Source organism: Dreissena polymorpha, chromosome 3 (assembly GCF_020536995.1).
Source record: "Dreissena polymorpha isolate Duluth1 chromosome 3, UMN_Dpol_1.0, whole genome shotgun sequence".
Taxonomy (NCBI): domain Eukaryota; kingdom Metazoa; phylum Mollusca; class Bivalvia; order Myida; family Dreissenidae; genus Dreissena; species Dreissena polymorpha.
Genome location: NC_068357.1, coordinates 104,121,066 through 104,145,674, shown reverse-complemented (window position 1 = coordinate 104,145,674; position 24,609 = coordinate 104,121,066). Strand labels below are relative to the sequence as shown.

Sequence of the window (24,609 nt, the reverse complement as noted above, 5' to 3'; positions counted from 1 at the left end):
CGAGGCTGTACTTAACGATCGGCCATTGACGTATGCATCAACAGATCTTAACGACCCCGCGCCCATCTGGCCGTCGCAGCTGTTATACAGTCGCAGAGTTACAATGCTGCCACACAGTCCATGCCGGGAGTACTGTCGCTGCAGCCGACCATGCTTAATTTAACTGCATGGCAAGGCAACGTAAGCTGCAAATACGACAGTTCTACAGACACTGAAAGACAAATACCTGACGTCACTCTGCGAGCACCACTGTATGTCTGGTTCCAACACGCAGACGATCAACACCCGGGACGTGGTGCAAACCATTATGATGGCCCAAGATGTCGATGGAAACTTGCCGTGGTCGTCGATGTTGTTAGCGGAAGGGACTGGCATGTTCGGGTGGCCAAAGTGCGAACCAGTAACGGACGGTATACCATAAGGCCAATAGCGAAACTTTATCCACTGGAAGTGATACATGCCAATGGAAACTGATGGACGATCATGATATTGTTGTGATGGACTGTTTTTAAATATTTAAGCATTTTGTTATGATTATCCTATTGGTATACTATGTGAAAAGTCTGTTTTATCATTTTGCAGCCCCCAGTATGTTGTAAATATTATATTAGATTTTTTACGTAAGGCCAAAAAAAAAACAAGGGACAAAATTGTCACAAAACCAGGTTTTCATTGTGAAAAAAAAATCTGATAAAGGGAGAAAACTCAAACTGAACTTTTGATATGACCAAAAAAAATTAACCCCCTTTGTAAGTTTTTTTTTTTTTTTAAATCTATTTTTAGTCGTGGCGACCTTGACATTGGAGATATTGACGTGAATCTTTCGTGGGACACACCGTCCCATGATGGTGAACAAATGTGCCAAATGATTTTAAAATCTCACAATGAATGACATAGTTATGGCCAGGACAAGCTCATTTATGGCCATTTTTGACCTTTGAACTCAAAGTGTGACCTTTACCTTGGAGATATCGACGTAATTATTTCGCGCGACACACCGTCCAATGATGGTGAACAAATGTGCCAAATGATTTTAAAATCTGACGATGAACGACATAGTTATGGCTCGGACAAGCTCATTTATGGCCATTTTTGACCTTTGAACTCAAAGTGTGACCTTGACCTTGGAGATATCGACGTAATTATTTCGCGTGACACACCGTCCAATGATGGTGAACAAATGTGCCAAATGATTTTAAAATCTGACAATGAACGACATAGTTATGGCCCGGACAAGCTTATTCCGCCAGCCCGCCAGCCAGCCAGCCAGCCCGCCAGCCAGCCAGCCCGCCAGCCAGCCAGCCCGCCCGCATTCGCCAATCTAATAACCAGTTTTTTCCTTCGGAAAACCTGGTTAAAAAGTCTTGGTTCAGGGAACATGGCCAGTAAAATGTTCGAGGGTAGGTAGGTTTTTTTTTTTTTTTTTTTTTTTTTTTTACCAGTCGACTGATTTCAGGGTGAAAAAGGGTCAGTTGATGCACCCATGATTGTTTTAACACTGACCAAATGATTAACATTGCACATGTGGTATTTAGTCGTTGTATATTATTCAATATTCCTAGCTCTTTATGCACTTCTTCAGGGCTAGCGCTGGCCCAAAATTTCTTTGAGCCAACCATTTTTTGTTTGTCTGTCTGTGATAGTGTGACCTTCATATTCAAAAGTAAACAAGCCATCTTTATCAGTCTCTGGTGTTTGGGGTGTGACCTTCAGAATTTTTTTCATCATGAGACCTGACCTAGTCTCTGACAGGTGCTCAAGAGTCTGAATAGTGGCTGTCAAAAGGAGGGTAACCTCAGAATAGCACAAGTCTTTTTTCTGGTACATTTTTTGATAAAATGGCAATGGGTTTTAGCGCATCGCACAGGAAGTGAGCAGTGTACATAAATTTGAATGTTGCTAATGGTTTGTACAGGCTAAGGGCGTCACAGTACATTGATTTTGATTCATTATCAAAGCGAAGTTAATTGTTGTCAAGTTTCCATGACTCTTGGAATGCTCTAGTGTTTTGTGTTTTAATTTATTTTTTTTTGTTATGACTCTTTTTCGTCCAACGACGCTTTAAGGTTAAAGACGCCATGTTCGCGACTGTAGAGACAAAGTGGTTACTTCCATTTTTATAGTAGACTAAATGAATGACTCTTCCTATGTGTTAAAAATTCGAAACTTTAATTACAATTAAACCGCGCGTGTTTTTCACATTTTCATCTGATTAAAATACGCTGCTGTCAGTTAGCATAGTGTGCGAGTAAAACAAACAAACTCATTAATTATCATCTTTTCATTTCGATCGGAAATTGGCAGAAAGTTGTAACATCATCGACATGGTACTAATTATTTAATTACCACTTTTAAATTCAGATCAATAGACAGCTTGGAAATAATTAAATTATTGTCACGCTTCTTTTCATTGTTAATCTTTAATAATACGACATTTGCGACCGGCCGCTATTTTTTTTCCAGACGACAATATTAACTGTGTATTCAAAGTGCACAGTGTCTACGCATGAATGACCAAATATTACTCCATAGCTCCACCCATTTTTACATTTCATTCAACAACGTCATTTCATGTGTAAGCGAGCTCAATGTTGATTGGCCAGCTAGCATGTGCACTTCAATAACAATAAGGTCAAGCGATGTCTCGTATACAGGTGCAGACTGGTTTTTGTTCACTGTTCAAATTGCGAACACTTTCATTGAAACAAAGAGAAAAATATAGAAAACCAATCCAGGTTTAAATGGTGGCTGTTTTCGATGAAATTTTACGAGATTTTAGCATTTTCGCCATCAGATTTTTTTCCATGGACCAAAAAAATCGTTAGGGTCGGGGGCAAAAAATAGGGTTGGTCGGGTTCCCTGAACCAAGACTTTTTTTTTGGCCTAACGTTAATTAACAATTGCCGCGAATTAGCACGCTATTATTATTATTATTTGATGTCATATATATTTGTGTTGTTGTTGACACTCAGTTGAATTAAAGATCGAACCTGAACAGTAGTGTTTTGCATATCAACTCAAAGTACACCATGAACCTTGTGAAACCTGGTGATCAAATTGTGCACCTTTGGACAATAGACGGCGCATTGCAACTCTCAGCAACGCTTAGGGTGAATAATTCAACTTGCCACAACGCCGCATCTACCAAAAAATCTTCAAATTATAGGGGCTACAAAATCGGGATCCAGACATAAGCCCCCCAGGACAAAACCCCCCCAATGAAAAAATGAACATTTGGACAATTGCCCCCCAGTAGAAATGACAGGTAGGATATAAGCCCCCCAGTGCTTATTTTGCATCTGGACATTTGCCCCCCAGTGCTTATTTTAGAAGTGGACATTTTCCCCCCCAGTGCCTAATTTTCAATGACATTACTCGATTGAGCAGATAATCATGTCCAATTATCACCACGCCACCTGATTACTCAAAACCTTTGAGATGATAATCCATTTATCCAATTACCACCACTGAAAGGCTTAAATAATGGAAGGGATAAATAAGGCGACACTGGATTTGATCTCTTCTCTGACTTTCATAACTTCTATGGCTAAGTGGTCAGCATCGTTACTGTGTGTTGTGGATGATGTGACCATAGTAACCTGAATATATAAAAACAATTATTTAATATTAATAGCAATGAAACATTTAATTTATTACATATAAAATTATTTTGTGACGTTTTGTATAACTGTTTGGAATTAATTATGTAAATTAATTGATATTTTGAATGTTGGTAAAGCTTACAAATACTACATTTACCTTTACTTCAAAAAATTAAATTTGTGAAGTTATGCAATACTGTCTGGAATTAATTTTGCAAATGGCTATTTTAAAAGTTATGATAGCAAAGATAACAAATAGCATTTTAATATTATACTTACATCAAGATTAGTTGTCAAGGTTCCTTTACATGAAGCGCTTCTGCGCTTGGAACATTCCCAATGTATTGATTCTTTACGAGACTTCTTTTTGGTGTAAGAGTACCCATCCTTCAGTAATTTCTCAGACCCTTTATTACTCTTAATAATTTCCATGATGAAATGTATCATTTGAAATTTGATAGTTTCGTTATATACTAAGTTTTAGTTAATTGTCACTCAAACAATGTAACTACAAAAATAATTGCCTTTAAATGTTGTTATATGTGTTCACTTTAATTATCATTATTTGTACTAAGTTATGATAATTATTATTGATAATCCTTTTGATTGATTAAATAAAGAAGCCATTAATTTTCATTAACAAGTATATGATCAAAGCCACATGTCACACCTTTAACAAGCTGATAATCCTTTTGATTGATTAATTAAAGAACAATTCTTTAAGATGTTTGTTTTACCTAAGATTAGGAAATTCAAGTGTGTTTCTGGGCCTTTTTTATTTCAAATTATAATGATCCAAGTTTCTATGATTATATATTTGTGAGATATGAAATAATAATGAATCCAAAGACAGAGATATACTAGTTTAATGGAAACAACATATGATATTAGCACTGGGGGGCAAATGTTCACTACTAAAATAAGCACTGGGGGGCAAATGTCCAGATGCAAAATAAGCACTGGGGGGCTTATATCCTACCTGTCATTTCTACTGGGGGGCAATTGTCCAAATGTTCATTTTTTCATTGGGGGGGTTTTGTCCTGGGGGGCTTATGTCCTACAATCTACAAAATCACAACAACTATAAAATATGAGATCTAAAGACTTGGCAGATAAAAATCTTTTCATCATGCAAAAAAATCAGACTTATTTTTTTTAAGCATTTCTTTTATTATTGAAAAAATAACATAATGTCAAAACTGTTCTCAAAATACATGGATATCAAATAAGAATTTTCCCGTAATATAGCACCTTTTGTCATATTAAGATTTTTCAAGCAAAAAAAAACGCGTAGCATTGTTATCATCGATGCCAATGATTGTGCGTGTCAGCGTGATCACTCGCGAATACGTATGCCATTATAATGATAACAGGGCACATGATAACAGTTACAAAAGAAGAGTAATGATACGTTTTAACGCACCTTCGGATTCACTTGAATATTCTGAATCAGAATAAAAATCTGATACGTCCTCATCAAACTCCACACGCACGTTACCAACAGAGGAGGCAGCCATTTTCGCTCTGGGTCTCCACGGGGAAGTCACTCTAATGTGTACAACAATAACAACAACAACAATTTCATGACATCAAAGAATAAGTATCGATGAGGAACTGATTGTTTTTTAATTTACATTCACATGTTTGTGTTTGATGTGATGATCATGTTAGCAATTAATTTAGTAAAAATGTTGAATTGACCAACTATATTTCGGATAGAAATACTCGGTAATGTAACGACTCGCCCCCTTAACGACTCGCCCCATAACGACTCGCCCCACTAGTTTATAACGACTCGCCCCACATGTATAACGAATCGCCCGACATATATAACGACTCGCCCTATCAAAATAAAATGTTATATTATATATGGTAATATAAATGAAATCAATTCATAATATGAATTTAAGGTTCGGCATTGTTTGATAACCATCGTTCAGCGGTTTTTTGCCTTATACCTGACCTTATATACGTCTATTGCAGGCATATTCTGAAAAGTAATAATTTTTATTTTATGATGTTTATGATGTTTATTTTACATCTTTGTTCAGTGACAATATTATCATAAAGCAAGACTATTGGATTTCGGCACATTTGTCTCATGTCATACTTTCCTTTATATTTATAAAAAGACGCAAAGGCTAAGATCATATCGACAATTAAAGATTCCCGGGTTAAATTACTCAAGAATTTAGGGATTATCGTTATAAAGGAGACCGATGAATTAACAACATAATTGACAGGTACATTACCGCGGGCGGGTGATGACAATCAACAATACACGTGTCATAATCGCGAAAGCGTGAATACATTGCTTCGTGGTAAAGATATTTTCATATATACGGGTATTGAAAGGTAAGAAAACTGAAAAAAAGGTCTTTGCCGAAATTTATTTTTTGCAGAAATTTTACGGACACAATTCATCTGTATTTTTTATTTATAATTTTAAAATTACCATTATAATCTTAAATCTACCTATTTATTACCTGTTGATCTGAATACACAACACACGTTTTAAAAATCTTTTTTCATATTATAAAAATGCGTATCAGTCCTTTTGTGTTTATCACACAAACTTTACTTTAAAATGCTAATCAAACGGCGTTTCTTTTAAATTTGGTGTGAACAATTAGCGCGGAAAGTTTTCAATGGTTTCAAATAAACATTAAATGCTAATTAAATGGCGAAGCTGCTGAATACAGCAGGTGCGGTTAGTGAGAGAGGGAAAGTTGAGGAGACATCAGAATAAACAGACACTTCAGGTACAGGGGAAGCTCTGGGAAGTGTGGAAAAGATACAACGAGCGTTCCATCTCAACTAGTCAGCTGCTGGACTTGTGTTCCGCCATGTACGGACCTGTGTAAAAAGTTGTTGTTGCTGTTGTTGTTTGTGTAAATAGTGTTTAAATTTGCTATGAATAAAACGTTTGAATAAAATCATTTTCATAAATTCAATGTTGATAATATTAAGATATAATTATATTGATTACTGATGTATTACTGTCTTTTGTAAACTTTTCTTATTAATTCAATGTATTGATATTATTATACACACTGCGTAACTTTCTATTTTTACAAGTTGTTGATGTTGTTGAATACAAGTACATAAGTATCTAATAAACCATCAACACAAAAAAAGTTGTTCTTATATATTTCTCTTTCCATTCAACTGTACTGTTTACATTTAACATAGATGCTAAACATGTAACAATAAAAATGATGGGGGCGAGTCGTTATAAATTATATACGCAAAAACATAGTTATGTTACTGTGGAAACGCATAATATTAATTGCAAGAGTTGATAAAATTCCAGGTGTAGAAATCTTGAACATATCATGCAGGATGCGATACAGTATTCAAGTTTCTGTTGAAAGTTCCTGGAAAAGGTGAAAGTTAAAGTAAAGTATTTTAACAAATTTCATCAAACTTCTAATTTGCCAAATCTTAAGATATTTTTTTAATACACCACCAGTTTTTACCGACTTAAAACACAATAAAATCGAAATTAAATAACAATCCTACCATATAAGTAATGATGGGGCGAGTTGTTATCTATGTGGGGCGAGTCGTTATACATGTGGGGCGAGTCGTTATAAAAGTGGGGCGAGTCGTTATAAAAAGTGGGGCGAGTCGTTATGGGGCGAGTCGTTAAGGGGGCGAGTCGTTAGTAAACCGAAATACTCGTCCACATTTTGCAATATAAACACATACAAGTATATCCTCAGTATAAAGGCATCATTTAAGCCACTGACATGCCAAAACAACGACATTATCGTTGTAAAAACAAAATCACGGGTTCATTGAAGGACAGAAGCCAACATCAGTCTGATGTCTTAAGTGACACAGAACCATCTTCGTCTACTGCAGCTGACAATACTCCGAGTCCTACTATACTAGCCAGGGTGCTGGGTATCCTTTGATGCTGAGATCCCATATCTTGATGTCATCTTCAATTACAGAATTTTATTCCATATGAGTAGAAAGTATTTTTTAAGGTTTATCGGGTTTTGTCCAAATGGATTTGTTAGATTTAAATGTATCCCTTATTCTCATAGTATCATTTTTCTTCTTCTCTCTTATTGTACAGTACTGACACCATCTGGCGTATCCTCGTATAGGCGAATGGCGGTGTGATTAAGTTTTTACAGAGAAACTTAAAAATTGCTCAACAAAACAAGAGAATATTTTAAAAAAAACCTATTTTACAGTGCAGGTAAAAATGCCCATTCTATCAGTTACTTGAGGGAGATGGACTGGACTTCCCCCTTGAAGCTGATGGGCAGCCTACAATGGTTTGGGGGAGTCTATTCCAAAGCCGGATGGTATCTGGGAAGAACGACTGCTGGTAGCTCTCGGTCCTACATGTAGCAAAGGGGACCAGGTAGCAAGTCCCATGGCCTCGTGCAGAACTTATGGGTATGAGGTTTGTGGTTGGGACATCCACCAGATTGTGGACGATGCGGTACATCATTGTTACCTTCATCTGGGCCCAGCGTTCTTGAAGGGTCGGCCACTGGAGCTGGTGTAGCATTGGTGTTACACTGGTGGTTCTTCTATAATCACTGTAGACCATTCTTGGTGACCTACGCTGAACCATCTCCAGTTTTCGGATTTGAGTGTCATTAAACGGGTCCCAGATGATTGCTTCGTACTCCATGAGTGGCCTAACCAGGGTGGTGTAGCAGAGTGCCTTAGTCTTTTGTTGGCAATGATGAACGTTGCAAAAATGAACAAGTGTTATTGGCCTTTTTGGTGACTTCATTTATGTGTTGGTTCCAGCTCAGGTATTTATGGATGTTTATTCCAAGATATTTAGCTGCATCAACTTCCTCCAGTGTGTGTCCATGAATGTTATATGGTCTTGTGATTACTTTTCGCTTCTTAGTTATATGGATAACTTGGCATTTCTGGGGGGTGGAATTCCATGAGCCAATCTTTTACCCATTTTTAGCTCGACTATTATATATGAAATATATATAGTGGAGCTATCCTACTCACCCCGGCTTTAGCGTTAGCGTGCAAATGTTAAAGTTTGCGTACTACCCCAATTATTTCCTATGTCCTTTGACATATTGCTTTTATATTTTGCATACTTCTTTACCAACATGACTCCAATCTATAAACAAGAGCAGACAACTGTATCAAGCATTTTGACAGAATTATTGCCCCTTTTATACTTAGATAATTGAACATTTTGCTTAAATTGCCATAACTTCTTTATTTATGATCACATTTGAATCATACATTGACAAAACAACACTTACCTGACATACCACAATGCACTCCACCCAAACCATCCCCCATGCCCCACCCCAGAATCCCCCCCCCCCCCCCCCCGCCCCCAAAAAAAAAAATATCAATTTTTTTGTTTTCCTTACTTTTGAAAGATCATCTATTAAATGACCCCCCCCCCCCCACATTATACCTCCCCCCCCCTCCTCTCCATGATGGCTTACGTTATTATGTCAAGCACTAGAATAATCGAGCGCGCTGTCCTCTGACAGCTCTTGTTGTAAGCCTTCTAGGTCTTTTTGAACGGCTGAGGCGTCCTCTTCAGATTTGATGTACCGGTAGAGTATGCAGTCGTCAGCAAAAAGTTTAGCAGTCGAGTTGTGAGATATGTATTCAGGAAGGTCATTAATATAGAGCAAAAATAGCAGAGGACAGAGTACACTCCCCTGAGGGACTCCGGAGTTCACTGGCGATTGGGTCAATTTACACCTGACAAGAGCATAAATAGACATCTAGCAAATCAGATATGACATTAACATCAGGACATTTACTTGCTCGCAAAATACCAATCTCCCTTGATACATTTGTATTTCTGATTTTCTGATTATAATAGGATGGTTTGCAATATTTCTACACTTCTTGTTTCATTTATGTGTACTTATTCTAAAAAAACTTTTCTGTTTAATAGCCTTTTAGATTTTCATTCAGTCAACTGTTCCTTTAACATTTACTTCAGCAGAAACTTCCCGGTATCTTGCCAATGGACTTTTAACGCTGCCAGCGCTCTCTTTATGATATCCCGGCTGACTTTGAAAATTGCTCTGGTCTAAAGAGATACATGGCTGCCAGGGGGGGAGGGGGGGGGGGGGGGGCAGCTTTCCTTATATGCCAATAGTGAAACTGTTTGAACAACCTAGAAGTCACTTTTTTTTTTTTTCAATCTTTATCAGGTCATATTATTACCATTCAGTGCAAAAGTATGGCCACCAGAGAGTGGGACTGTTTTCCTTATATAGTTATAGCAAACCTTGTGAACAATCACGTATTTGAAGTTGAAGCAATTGACATGTTGCAGAGTATGTTGTTTTAAACTTATTGTTTTTGTAAAGTTGTAGATTGTGGAAGTGACAATCAAAGATTATAATTAAATAGCTGAAAATAGTTTTTGGCATTGCAATGACTAAACCATCAAATTTGAAACTTTGATAATTTGTCAGTCAAAGGTGATATTTTAGGCAGTTCTAAATAATAAATAGTATGAAAAAAAGAACATTTTTGTCATTTTCCCCAGCTGTCACTGAGCAGATTTGAAACATTCAGATATAATGGTTCACGACTCGGCTACATACATGTATACACACTAAGTCATTATTCGTTTGTCATGATAAATTCATATTTTCTTTAACATAGTTTCAAACAGAAATACCTGGATTTTACTATGATGATGAAAAGAAGCGTTACTTCAAGATAGCTCCAAACCATTCAACAGGGACATGCAACTATACAAAAGACGCCCTTGAGAAAAAGAAAGCAGAGGCCCAAAGACTGCATGATGTGTCAGAATTTGTGTCCAAGAAAACTGTTCATTGCTCAAGCTATGGTTTTAAGAATAAAAATATTGTTCAAGTTCTAGAACGAATGACATTAATGGGGTATCAGAAACATGAAATAAGATTAAAGTTGTTGCAAAACACCATAACAAGACTGAAACCTCTAGACTCTGCTATAGTATTTAACGCAGATCTGTATTCACACATGCAAGCTAACATTGACAATATGTTGTGTATGCATAAGAGTGACAGTGATGCTGAGTTACTGTGCCTGTGGTCCCTGAAAGACAGCTGTGCTCAGAGGATCCAGATAGTCCAGCTGTGTGAGGGCAAGAGAGCCGCAGACACGGGCTCACTCTGTCTGTCAGCCTGTCCGGTTCACAGGCCTCTATTGCCAATGACTCACAAAGTAGGCAACACTTCACCCACTTAGTATTAGCTGAATACAAGTATTAGTATTTCAATAATGTTCACATGTTTATTACAAAAAATAGTATTTTTCTTTTTAATTTCATAGAACCATTATTTGTTTACTGCCTTCAACTATAACTTTAAATGTATTTTACTTTTATCTCTTTGTTTTATGTACCAGTTTTTATAAGCTCGGCTGTTTTCGGAGAAAAACCGACGTATTGTCATAGCCAGCTCTTCATGTCGTGTCGTGTCCGTCGTCGTATCCGCCGTCCGCATCGTGCTAAAACCTTAACATTTTGTCAAGGTTTTGAACATTGGCTCTAAAATCAAAGTGCTTCAACCTACAACTTTGAAACTTCATATGTAGCTGCACCTTGACTAGTTCTACATGCCACACCCATTTTTGGGTCACTAGGTCAAAGGTCAAGGTCACTGTGACCTCTAAAAAAAATAAAAAAATCTGTCAAGCTTTCAATTCTTAGCTCGGCTGTTTTTGGAGAAAACCCGAGGTATTGTCATAGCCAGCTCGTCGTGTCGTGTCGTGTCCGTCGTCCGCGTCGTGCTAAACCTTAACATTTTGTCAAGGTTTTGAACATTGGCTCTAAAATCAAAGTGCTTCAACCTACAACTTTGAAACTTCATATGTAGCTGCACCTTGATGAGTTCTACATGCCACACCCATTTTAGGGTCACTAGGTCAAAGGTCAAGGTCACTTTGACCTCTAAAAAAAATAAAATCTGTCAAGCTTTCATTTAAATAAAACTGCACCAGCAGCCGAGCGTGACACCAGTTATGCGGTGCTCTTGTTAGTATATATGTTTACTCCAAATAAAGTAAAGTAATGAAACAATTTTGTGTGTGTAGTACATACACTACGTCTAGCGCGATTTCTGCCATCCACCACACTCCCACCGTGGACAATTTTTCGTGAGCGTGGAAAATCACCGCGATCGGAAGGTGTTTCCATCATGATAGATTGCGTCGACAGTGGCTTAACACCCCGGGTGTTATCGGGAAATCGATCTCACGATGGACCACCGTGATCGCGGTGGACCACCGCGGCCTCGGTGGTTCGCAGTGAAATACAGGTAAATGTGAATGAACATGTACATTTCGATATTCCAGACCATATAATTTTTGCAAAGTTCTATAATGTTTTGTTACATTTGTATGTACATTTGTATACATTGTAACTTGATTGTTAACAATCGTCATTATTTTCTATTGTTTACCCTCTTCCAGAATCATTTGACATGTCGTACATCGAGCGTGACGTACTTTATGTTTTGTTTCTACAGTTTCTGCGTGAAGAGTTACTTGTTGTTTATTTAAAGATTTGTTTGTTTTTGTTAAAATTTCGGAAATGCTTTCTCGTTTGTGCACGTATAGCTTGCCAATTATTACATATCAACATGTTACGTGTAATTTGATTCTGACTATTTTAGTGACTCCCATGTAGAGTTGATAATTACTTTATTTATTATAAAAGATCTGTTAATTGGTAATTAGTTTCTGTGAATGTCATATTAGAGTTTCTTTATTTACCAATTAACCTAATTATATCAAAATATATCGCTGTCTTATCGAGTAGATGAGAGTGTGAATATTTGTTTTGATTGTAATAGAAAATACCGACAGAAGTGAGAAGATGCGTTCAAATACCATCTGTTCTGTTATGTGTAAATGCATGTAAACAACAAATTCTCCATTTTATTTGATATAGTAAATTCATGTAGACATCAAATTCTCCATTTTATTTGATATAGTAAATGGATGTAGACATCACATTCTCCATCATTATTTCGTAAGAAAACAACCGTTTTATTCGTATTGTAATACGGCACATGTACAATAAATAGACATACATATACATGTATAACAAAATCATATTTATAACATAATCAGTATTTAAATGCATGTTTATAATATTAATAATAAACAAGAGATGTGTTCATCAGAAACACAATGTCCCCTACTGCGCCGCGTTGAAATAAAATTTCTATTTATCATTTGGCAGGTATAGAAATCATCTCCCTTTAAAGCTTATTACTTCCCTTGAATTTTGTCCAATCCACCCAGGTGGGGGGGGGGGTCTGTAGACAGTCAAAATGACCAAGTCAGACATCACTGACAACCAAGGCCTGTAGTTTATCAAAGAGATCATAGCCAGAGTTCATCATGTACCTATAGACATAAGTCCAGAGGTATGTAATGAACCCTACCATTCACAAATAAGTGCAGTAAAGAAATGATAATTATAACATTTAAAAAAACCTTTGACAAATAATTCATTTGAGTAATAAATAATCAAAATAAAAAATCTGTACAGTAACTGTGAAAAGAAGTTAAATTCTTGGTAAGGAAATATATAATATGAGATTTATAATTATATCAATTAATTCCCTTGAAAATTATTGTCTCTAACAAATCTCTATTTTTAGTAGCAAATAATTAAAAGCCACTACCGTGACTGTAGATTCACCACTCAATGTGCAGCTCCATGAGATACACATGCATGCCAAATATCAAGTTGCTATGTTCAATATTGAATAATTATCTTCCTTTAAAGCTTATTACTTCCCTTGGATTTGTATTTTTGACCTTAGACATTGAAGGATGACCTTGACATTGACCTTTTACCACGATTTGTTTGTCAGAAACACAATGCCGCCTACTCACCACTTTGATTTATTTAAAAAATATTATTTTTTTGGCAGGTCAGATAATTATGTCCATTTAAAGCTTATTACTTCCCTTGGATTAGTTTTTTCGATCCCTAGACCTGGAAGGATGATGTTCACCTTGAAATTTTACCACTCAAAATGTGCAGCTCCATGAGATACACATGCATGCCAAATATCAAGCTGCTATCTTCAATATTTAAAAAGTTATGGCCAATGTTAAAGTTTTTTTTCGGACAGACGGACAGACTTACATACTGACGGACAGTTCAACTGCTATATGCCTTCCTACCCGGGGCATAAAAACTCGTAAGCGTTGTTACTATGTTCATTATTTTCCGAAAACCATATACTTGGTCGTATCTGAAATAAAAGAGTAAAACAGTTTTAAAAATGCTAAATGTGAAATTATGACTCGTTAAATTCACCGCGATTTCTTAACAACACTTCTTATCGATACTTTATAAGTTTGATATACATTGTATTTGCTCAATGCACAACATTATTGTAACACAATAAGTAAATCGATATATACCATAATATTATTATTTCTTTTTTACGTTATTTTACATACAGTTTATGTTTCAAAATGAACTTGTTATTGAACAAAGAACAGGTATACAAATAGTCACTCACCAACATGACAACTGATCTTTTCCCATGACAATGATATTAAAATATCGCGGAATTTAATACTTACTGCGGATGTCTCGAATTTGTACATGTAGATTTATTCGATTCAATACATGTAACAAAAGAAACAGGAAATCACAAAAATAGTCTGAGAAAAGAGTTGAACATTCGGTGATTTTATTATGAAGTGCATGTAATACATGTACATACAAAGTTTAAAAAACAACATTATACGATCTGCAATGTGAATGAACATGTACATTTCGATATTGCAGACCGTACATTTGTATAATGTTGTTACACATGTATCTCACCGCGAACCACCTAGACCCTGGTGGTCCACCGCGATCGCGATGGTCCACCGTGAGATCACCGATAACGCCGAGACTGACACCGCAATTCGCCACAGCGAAATCACTGTGTTCAACGGTGTATTGTGGTGAGATAGTAATTGTCCACTCTGGGCTGAATCACGGTGATGCGATGTGGATGGCAGAAATCGCGCTAGACGTAGTGTATGGAGATTTTGATATAAATTGGCACAAATGATCCTCATATTAAGACAAAATCTCCAATGCAAATCCATCGTGCTTGCTTAAAGGTCAAGATCACAGCAGAGACTTTGAGTTTTTTACCTATCCCTCATTTGTGTAAAGTGGAAGTACATGTCTCTGTCAGACTCATAATATTGATGTGAACTGATATTTAAATAAACTTGCACAAATGTTGATAATTTAAAGACCATTTGTCACATGCAAAAAACATGTAACTCATGTAAGGTAAAGGTCACATGGGACAAATTAGGGCATAGGTCTTGTATGATTGAAGACTGACAGTTCTGTTTTTTTACAGTTCATTTGATTTTGTTTCATCATTTCATGATGACTTGTAACCCCTAACTATGGTGATCTCTTTAAATTCAATGTTACAATTGTGAAATACGCTTTATGTGTAGCAAAAGTTACAAAGAACTGTTGCATACATACTGAGTTATAACTGCTCACTACACTCGTTTCTGTGTCCAGTGGCACAAAGTTGAGACATTGGTGCCCGTTGTACAAATTTCTTGTGCCTTATATGAATGTTCTAGTATTTGAGTTCTCTAAGATTTTACGTCCATTTATTCATATTAAAATAAAATTTGACAACTGTAAATTGTTTGTAGGTGACAGCAATGTGTTGGGCTCCCCGGTCTGGCTGGCAAAGGCTGGTGCTCTACACAACTATGGGACATGTCTTTCGACAAGAGAGCATGGCAGTTATTCGCTGTCTTTCTGAAAATGACACCGAACATAATCAAGAGTATTGTTTAGGTACCATTTTTCTGTTTGCCTTTTTCAATTATAGCTCGATTTTTGGAAGAAAAGGTTATGTATTGGTATTAGGTAATCCACTGATAAGAGATAGTATGACGAACTTATAGAATATTAGACCACATTACAGAATCATGTGTGCTGACACAGATGCTTCACGAGTAATTCTCAGGTTACTGTCTAGTCCCCAAACTGTGATTTTCTCTGTCCAATAGGTTATTTGAATGCTTATGAGGGCGGGGTTAACGGGTGACTATTATTTTTTATTGACGTTGGTCAATGAAGTAAGTGTTTACCACAGATAGATAAACAAATTATTACACATTTACCATTTAAGTAATATAAAATGATAATACAGTAGATTGAAGACAATGTCGGGCATTATCCTCACACCTGTTAACTGTAAACAATAGTTACTTATGAAAAGTTAAAAGCAAATGGTGAGCAAATGAATCCTTATGGCCAGTTAGTTGTGAAAACAATGACATTTTAACAATTTACGCGGTAGCAATTTAACTCCAGTACAGTTCGTTTTTCTATAGCCACGTGTGAAAAGTCCCTTCATACGCATCTACAAGGTACACCATTCACTATACATGTATGGCATGTAAAACATGCAATTTAATTAGAGTACAAAATTGATGCTGTTGTCCGTCATCCTCCACGCATGAAAAACTTGCTTGTTGCAACAGACCAGGTGCTTTAAATAAATATAGAGATGCAACTCAGTACAAGTAGTATTTTATGTTGAACAATTTAAATTGGAATAAATGCAAATGAGGAGAAAGTATTGACCCATTAAAACTATTGAAAAATTACATAAATTTATAAGTTATACATTCCGGTAGATGGTACGTTCGTAAAAAAATATTTGTGACAAGGGTGGGGTGGGTTTAGGGGGGGGGGGGTTTACATGTTAATGTTAGTACATGAAAATGAATACAAATGAAATGGACAAATAAATAAAATGAAGCATTTAATTATGACACAAACTTTTTTTAATGTGGTTTGATTGAGAATTTAATACAATGGTCGTTGATACCAATACATTTATTATTGTCCCCTACCGGTTTCACCGAGAGGGGACTTATTGTTTGCGCTCTGTGTGTCTGTCTGTCTGTCTGTGAGTCTGTCACACTTTTCTGGATCCTGCGATAACTTTAAAAGTTCTTCATATTTTTTCATGAAACATGGATAGATGGCAATATGGACATTATGAACGTCATTTCATTTTGTTCCTACGTCAAAAATTCTGGTTGCTATTGCAACAAATAGACTAGAAATACTGCTGAAAATGGTGTTTTTCTGGATCCTGCGATAACTTTAAAAGTTCTTCATATTTTTTCATGAAACTTGAAACATGGATAGATGGCACTATGGACATTATGCACGTCATTTCATTTTGTTCCTATGTCAAAAATTCTGGTTGCTATCGCAACAAATAGACTAGAAATACTGCTGAAAATGGTGTTTTTCTGGATCCTGCGATAACTTTAAAAGTTCTTCATATTTTTTCATGAAACTTGAAACATGGATAGATGGCAATATGAACATTATGCACGTCATTTCATTTTGTTCCTACCTCAAAAATTCTGGTTGCTATGGCAACAAATTAAAAAAATCCAACAATGGTGGAATTTCTGACAATGGTGGAGCCGGTAGGGGACATATATTGTTTGGCAATAGTCTTGTTATAATTATGTTGTGGTTCATTCTTTGTTAGACACATAGACATTTCCTTAGCCCCAACTTAGATATGCGCTGAATATCCTTTTTCATCTTTGTAATCATAAGTGGACTTTGTGTGAATCCTGTATAAAATTATGAGAGATTGTAAGTCAATGCCATGTTACTTCTTGATGTTTTTGAAACAATCTCACCACTGCAGACAATTAAAAGTGATTTACATTGGTGTTTGCATTGTTTGTGGCCGTTCGATAGGCCCACGCTAAAAAGTAATGTCTGTGATTTTAAGTAATATAAGATACATTTGCAGAGCAAACAACTGCAGTGCCTTCAGCGCTTTGATTAATCATTACCAACAATTGTGGATTTTGTAGTACAAAATGTATACCGGTACTGCAAATGATCTAACAACGTTTGGTAATAAATAAAAAGATATTAAACACATGCACATTTGATTGTGTCCTTTAAATACAATAGTGACATGTTAGTCAAGTTAGAGTTTCTTATAGTTTGAAAACGACTATAGCGATAGGGTTTAATATGATGTAATTGCGAAAATAGGATAATGCAAGAACATTTACATTAGAAAGTTCACTGTTTTTAGCTTTTTACATTTTTCTATGGTAATTTGACACGGCACTTGTATGAGGTACTTCATTAGGTGAGATAAGCTCTGTACTTAAGTCTTTTCCGATGGCAATGGAAATAAGCCTAAAATATTGTGGGCTAACTTCTCAGAGCAGTTTATCTATTGTATATAAGACATCAAAGGGTGCATGCAATCAGTGAGCTTCAGTTTCCTGTCCTTGCTGGTGTCGTCTAGGGATTAAGTGACATTATCTCAATGCCCAGATTTGTAAACCAGTTGTATTTGGTTGGCTTTTATACTTGTAATTCCTTCCATGTAAGAAGACTCAGTTGCACTTACATTTTATTTGACTTTTCTTATCCACATACTTTTTGGATGTTAAAAAATTCTAGTAAGTAGGCTTTTTTGACGTCCTATCTCATTTACTATCTCTCTTTAATGATGCTGTTTCATGAACAACGGTGGAAACTCATGTACTAAATGCCTACATGCATAGACTGTTGTTGAATTACGGTACAATTCATATTCCGGCAGTAGTTGAATTAAATTACAATCAGTATATGCAGGAGGCTATGCATAATCAAAAAAGCTTATAATGTTTGCAGTTTTGGGAAACTGGGCACATGTGACGCATGTGATCATTGTCAACATAATATTTTAAGTCTTTGAAAGCAGTTTTGAATCAGTTTGATTATACATTTTTCCAAGGTTATGGTCATCATAAAATGTTATGTATTTAAATAAATATCATTCTTACCAATTAGTCCAATTTTAACATTCAGTTTAAATGTTTGGGAATTTAAAAAAATGTATTGGAAAATCCAAAAATGACACAGTTTAACTTTTAACCATGCTAGTGCTTGTCTGAGTAATAAGGCCAATTAGATTATATATTTTTACCTCAGTCGATATCCTTGCCTGTGGGTAATAAGATGGTCTGTCATTTGTGTAGGTCGTAAGGCAACATGGTCATGTGCGTGGAACCCTGTACACAATCAGATGAGTGTGGGCAGTGAGCGATGTGCCCTCCTCCTCAATACAGACCGGCGCACCATGTTTGAGTACAACACCAATAACAGTGATCCTCTTGCAGTGGCCTTCTCAAAACAGGTTACTCATTAATTGCTGTTGTTTTTTGCTATTTTTATGTTCTGAACATTATTTTGTTTCCTTATATTACACAAATGTCATGTGTCCTCTTCAAGTTAGAACTGTAATTCACACATTCAACTTTGAATATGCTTTTCAATCATTCTGATAAGAGTCTTAGTGATCCATGTTGTGCCTTAAGCAAATAGAGGTGTTACAAATGCTTAAACAGTAGATTCAGATGTCTCTTAAATCTGTGCTTTACATAAAATTCATGTTTTCAATGATTTCATTTGATAGTGCCTATATGAAGTGTTTATAAATTGTATTGGTCATATTTATAAATCATGGAAATCAAATTGACATTAATTTAAGATGGGCGGGAGGTGTCAAGGAGAACCATTTCTTTGTATTCATTCACACAGTTTAAATTTGATCATCATTGGCCAAGATAACCAGCCAGATTACTTGAATTACATCTGAAGTATTGCCTTTGACTTGTAAAAAAGCCATGATTAAGCTTGTCTGGTCTGTAACTCAAACAATTTAAATTGGAGCATCATGAAGCAAGATATTGTTTATTGGAATTATATCTCATGCAATCAAGTCAGGAAATCAGCCAGATTAAATTAAAGCTTTTGAAATATTTTATCATGGCCTTGAATTGTAAAAAATGCTCAAATGGCCTTTTAACCCTTTACCACTCAGATATATATGTTCACGCATTTGTAATGCCTTAGAAAGTTATATTTTTTTAAGACCCTTCTTACTAGATTCAAGATTTTAAGGCTTCGTCTCCAAACCTTAGATACTGATGAGCAGCAAACAGCATAAAACCTGAACAGACTGCGAGTTACTCACAGGCTGTTCTGGTTTTATGCTGTAGTAGATACAAGGATGTATGTATTTAGACCGGAGTGACTCTTCCTGCTGTATTACATACAAGGATGTGTGTGTTCAGACAGGAATGCCTCTGTCTCCTGTAGTAGATAGAAGGATGTTTGTGTTCAGACAGAAATGACGCTGTCTGCTGTAGTAGATAGAAGGATGTTTGTGTTCAGACAGAAATGACTCTGTCTGCTGTAGTAGATACAAGGATGTGTGTATTCAGACAGTTATGACTCTGTCTGTTGTAGTAGATACAAGGATGTGTATATTCAGACAGAAATAACGCTGTCTGTTGTAGTAGATACAAGGATGTTTGTATTCAGACAGAAATGACTCTGTCTGATGTAGTAGATACAAGGATGTGTGTATTCAGACAGAAATGACGCTGTCTGTTGTAGTAGATACAAGGATGTTTGTATTCAGACAGAAATGACTCTGTCTGCTGTAGTAGATACAAGGATGTGTGTATTCTGACAGAAATGACGCTGTCTGTTGTAGTAGATACAACGATGTGTGTTAAGACAGAAATGACTCTGTCTGCTGTTTATATACAAGCATGTGTGAGTTCAGACAGGAATGACTCTGTCTGCATTATTATAATTATATAATTTATGTACAAGGCTGTGTGTGTTCAGACAGGAATGACTCTGTATGCGGGCCTTCGTAGAGGGGGGATCCTGATGTTTGACCTGCGCTGTCGCTCCACCATCCCTATGTTAACCCTGCATCACAAGTCCAGTGTGTGCAGTGTCCAGCCTGTCTATAATGACATCCACCTTCTTGCTGCAGACTTCTCTGGAATTGTGAGACATATTGAGATATAATATATGTGCAGTCAAATTTTTAAAGACTGGAATAATTTTGCCAGTACATATTAATGTTGGTACTTATGATTAATATACATTAAACTATTTATAGGATAATTGTTATTCAGAGCAATATAAATGCCGCCCCTGATTGGGAAATGTTGTGTTAATAGCTTTTACAATTAAAAGAAACATTTTTAGCCAATGAATCACAAGTATTACACACTTCAATAAAATTTAAGATTATATGCTAATTTTATAGACAAAAATGTTTTTGTATTGGCTGTAACTTTTCACTAACTTAACATTCTATGTCCGGCTTCTATCTTTGTGCAGTGTTTTTTGTCATCTTTTAGCTCGTTACCTCTCTAGGGGCCTTATTTTTCATCCAATCTTGATCTAACATACAGTAGTCAGAATGTTTATCTTGACAATATCTAGGCTGAGTTTGAATCTGGGTCAAATGCGTCAAGGAACAGGGTTTCCAGGTCAAATCTTAGAAAAATATAAAAAACCTTGTAACTGTTTTAGAGGCCATATTTAAGACTCAGTCTTCATGAAACTGATTTAGAATATTTATCTTGACAATATTAAGGCCATGAATCATGTGGGTCAAAAACTAGGTCCCCAGGTCAAGTCTTCAGTATTTTTGGGATAAAATGCTTGAAAATATATTGGAGCAGTTTTGCTGCAAAAAGTTTCAATGGCTTTATTTGATGTTGAATGTCAATAGGTGTGTCTGTGGGACACTAGGACTAACAAGGTTTTAGTAGACTATCACGGCCATGTCAACAAGTATACCAGTCTACCCATACATATTGATGACACAGAAACCATTGTTTATGGAGGTATGTTTGTTTGTCCATGGTATGGTACAGTTTATGTTGTTTGGTTTTTAGCTCACTTGAGCACAAGGTGCTCATGGTGAGCTTTTTTGATTACCTTTTGTCCGTCGTCTGTCATGCGGCGTCAACATTTGCCTTGTTAACACACTAGAGGCCACATTTATTGTCCAATCTTCATGAAACTTGGTCAGAAGATTTGTCCCAATGATATCTTAGACAAGTTAGAAATTGTTCTGGTTGGTTGAAAAATATGGCCTCAATGCGGCGGGGCATTTTTTCTTATATAACTATAGTAAAACCTTGTTAACAATCTAGAAATTAAATTTTGTGTCAAAATTTCGTGAAACTTGGTCAGAACATTTGTTCTAATGATATCTAGGCTGAGTCTGAAAATAGTTCCTGTGTGTTGAAAAACATGGCCACCAGGGGGCTGGGCAGTTTTCCTTATATGGCTATAGGAAAACCTTGTAAAAAATCTGGTTTTTAATTTGGCTAAGTTTGAAAATGGTTTCAGAAACATCTCAAGAGCAGTTCAATTCTCTGAAGTCTCAGGCGAGCGACCGTGAGCTTCTGGCCCTTTTGTTCAATACATATTGTGTGTAACTTTTTCAGTGCCTTATTTTGTAGTTGTGTTGCCTTGGCCATCTTGATGATATTATTTTGCATATATGCCTCAATATTTTGCAAGCCAACAATTATAAGCAATGTGCACCATGATGGAGCCTGTCTGTGTTGCTTGCCCAGATGTCTGTACGGATGTCTGTCAGGACTCAGAAGGACATGTCTTGGATATAACTGTTCCATATATTGATGGATTTTAAAATCACTTTGTATAAATGTTAATTTAGTGAGACGTGAACACCTGTCTTCATTCCTCAAATGTAAAGGTCAACCTTAGAGTTAAATGGTTTAATATTGCTAATAAACAGCTTACACATATCTGTTTTGATCATAACTTTGCATTATATAGATATACATACAAATGTATAACTTACCACAAATGACCGTCATGAGGAGACAGCTTGTCAAACAACCATCTCTCTACCTCAGAAGTTAAGGACAAAGAGGTCAAAGGTCAAATTTGGCACTAAAACAGCTTTCCAGACAAAATTGTCATAATGCAAATTTAAAACATTTCACCACAAATGACCATCAAGAGGAGATGGCATGCTAGGTATATATAGCATCTCTCTATCTTAAAGGTCAAGGTCGCCCTTAAATGTCTAATTTGGCCACAACACAACTTTTTGGTTGCTAAATTAAGAGAATTTGGTAAATTATAGTTAATTATGTGGCTGTTGTTGCAAGGTTTGTTGATTGCTAGATAACTAGTTTCAACATATCTTTATGTTTAGAACACTTTGACATATAACCATTCAAATGGTCTGATGGTCACTGGAGAGGAGAGGAAGATGCCTTTTGATTTTGAGGTCAAAGATAATGTACATTTCATACCCAAATTAACAATCCTTGAAGCAGATTTACAATAATGATAAAAACACTATATGCACTTTGGGCACTGACTGATGAATAATGGTACTGCCATCATTAAATGACTTCAACAATTAAAATGTTATCCTCATAGACAGTGTTGTGCATAAAAAGAACGGTTTCAATCATTTTATTTAACAATGTTTTGATTTTCATTTCTGGCCTGGAGAGATATCAATACTAAATAATGCCTCAGGGGGTATTAATTTTCTACAAACATTTCTTGTTGTAATTGACAGTTGGTGAGGACGGATATACCCGATTCTGGCAGTGTAGGGATGGGAAACAACTCCTGACACTTCCACCTCCATCTCAGGTTTCAAGGGAGACTATTCCATGTGTTCAGCTCTCAACAAGGTGGGGTGGTCAGGATGGCAACTCTGGTCTAGTTATGGGACTGAACAATCGACTGCATTATTATGGATCATTATCAGTGTATTCATAGTTGAAGTGCTACTTGTTTGCTGTAAAAAAAACAACTGTGTGTACCTATGGGAGAAGTCTTATAATGCTGCAATTCAGTGACTTCTTCATAGATTTTTAAAGATATTACCTTAACAAAGAAAGCAATTGGGCATGAAATAAAAAAATGAAAGTGATAAAGTTAGTATGTTATGATTAAATTAACATTATTTAGCTTCTTTATATAAAGTATTGTGGAATCTTCAATCTTTAAACATACATGCCATACGTCCCGGATTGTCCGAGACAGTCCCGGAAATGAAGAACTTGTCCCGCTGTCCCGGAAATCTGTCAAATGTCCCGGAATTTACACAATCCATACATACTTGTACCTTATCTTAGGCTTTACTGCACCTCGAATCTGTGTATATTTGCAGCGTCTCCATGACAATGCCTACCCGAATAGGCAGACTACGCTAAGTGTCAAAATCGATCAATTAACAGGGGTCCTGTTATCATATCGATTGTCGAACATTGTTTAATGTGGTTGTTAATTGACTTGAATCTACGACGTCATTATTTCCCGCTGCGTAAGGGCAAAGGATAGTTATTCACACATCTGAAGTCCAACATCGCTGAGTACCGTAAAAAATTAAAAGCAGTTTATGTGCGCACCTTTAACCGACAAAGAAATTGAGTAAAAAAGTAAGCATATAAAAACATCATTCTCACTAGGTTTATTATTGTCTTGTTCTAAACCCCGAGTAAACATAACGTTAAAAATAATAAGTGAATTTGAATTGCGTTTGCCATGTCAAAACGCCCAGCGTAAATGAATAAAGGCGTATCAACAACTACGCGTTACACACCGGTCTTAATAACAATAACGCAGTGATGTCACCATCCATGTTTAGAACGCTTACACTGAAAACACGTGGCTTGTATCTAGTAACGGAAGTAGTAATGTTTAATTTGACGTTAATAGATCAAGTGTATTTCGGATAGGCTTTCGAACTTTTGCAATTAACGATGCGAAACAACAAAAAAAACGTACCAAAAATGCATATGTCTATAAATATACTTACATTTTATACATGTCCCGGAAAATCGGCAAAAGTCCCGGACAATTTAACTCAATGTCCCGGAATTGGTCTGAAAAATTATGGCATGTATGCTTTAAATTGCTACCTTTGAAAACAAATTTTGCTGAATCCGCTTGCTGTCAGCTTGATACAGATATCACAATAACAGTTCAGTGAATGTGTGTTCAAGTGCATGCATCTGTCATGCTGACGGTGCTTGTGTGACATTTGTTCAAAATTAAAATTAAAAAATAACTTGCCACAAATGTTAACCACGTGGAGACTATGTGATTTGTGCAGTACCC

General features: G+C 36.2%; 2 protein-coding genes and 1 long non-coding RNA gene across 7 annotated transcripts in view; 1 reads left to right on the top strand and 2 right to left on the bottom strand.

The window, feature by feature from the left end:
- Positions 1 to 5,169, bottom strand: part of LOC127872913 (RRP15-like protein) — a 35,911-nt gene extending 30,742 nt beyond the window's left edge. The window contains exon 1 of the mRNA XM_052416438.1: positions 5,026 to 5,169. Coding sequence (XP_052272398.1) covers positions 5,026 to 5,119 — 94 coding nt within the window. The 5' untranslated portion in view covers positions 5,120 to 5,169. The remainder of the gene's footprint in view (positions 1 to 5,025) is intronic.
- LOC127872929 (uncharacterized) lies at positions 711 to 2,675 on the bottom strand. The gene is made up of 2 exons (XR_008045833.1): positions 1,118 to 2,675; positions 711 to 955 (listed from the first exon to the last, which is right to left on the bottom strand). It is a non-coding gene; the product is annotated as an uncharacterized LOC127872929 (long non-coding RNA).
- On the top strand, positions 5,076 to 23,423 carry LOC127872903 (DDB1- and CUL4-associated factor 4-like). 5 transcript variants are annotated; one of them, XM_052416411.1, is made up of 8 exons: positions 5,076 to 5,202; positions 7,328 to 7,511; positions 10,255 to 10,793; positions 15,279 to 15,426; positions 18,654 to 18,811; positions 20,314 to 20,481; positions 21,218 to 21,332; positions 23,060 to 23,423. In XM_052416411.1, the coding sequence occupies exons 2-8, from the start codon at positions 7,355 to 7,357 to the stop codon at positions 23,263 to 23,265; spliced, it is 1,491 nt and encodes a 496-aa protein (XP_052272371.1). In that variant the 5' UTR covers positions 5,076 to 5,202; positions 7,328 to 7,354; the 3' UTR covers positions 23,266 to 23,423. The 5 variants fall into 5 exon arrangements, with proteins under 5 accessions (XP_052272371.1, XP_052272376.1, XP_052272375.1 ...); XM_052416415.1 differs by having other exon boundaries at positions 5,139 to 5,202; positions 7,317 to 7,511; XM_052416414.1 differs by having other exon boundaries at positions 5,187 to 5,330.
- Positions 23,424 to 24,609: the final 1,186 nt, after the last annotated feature.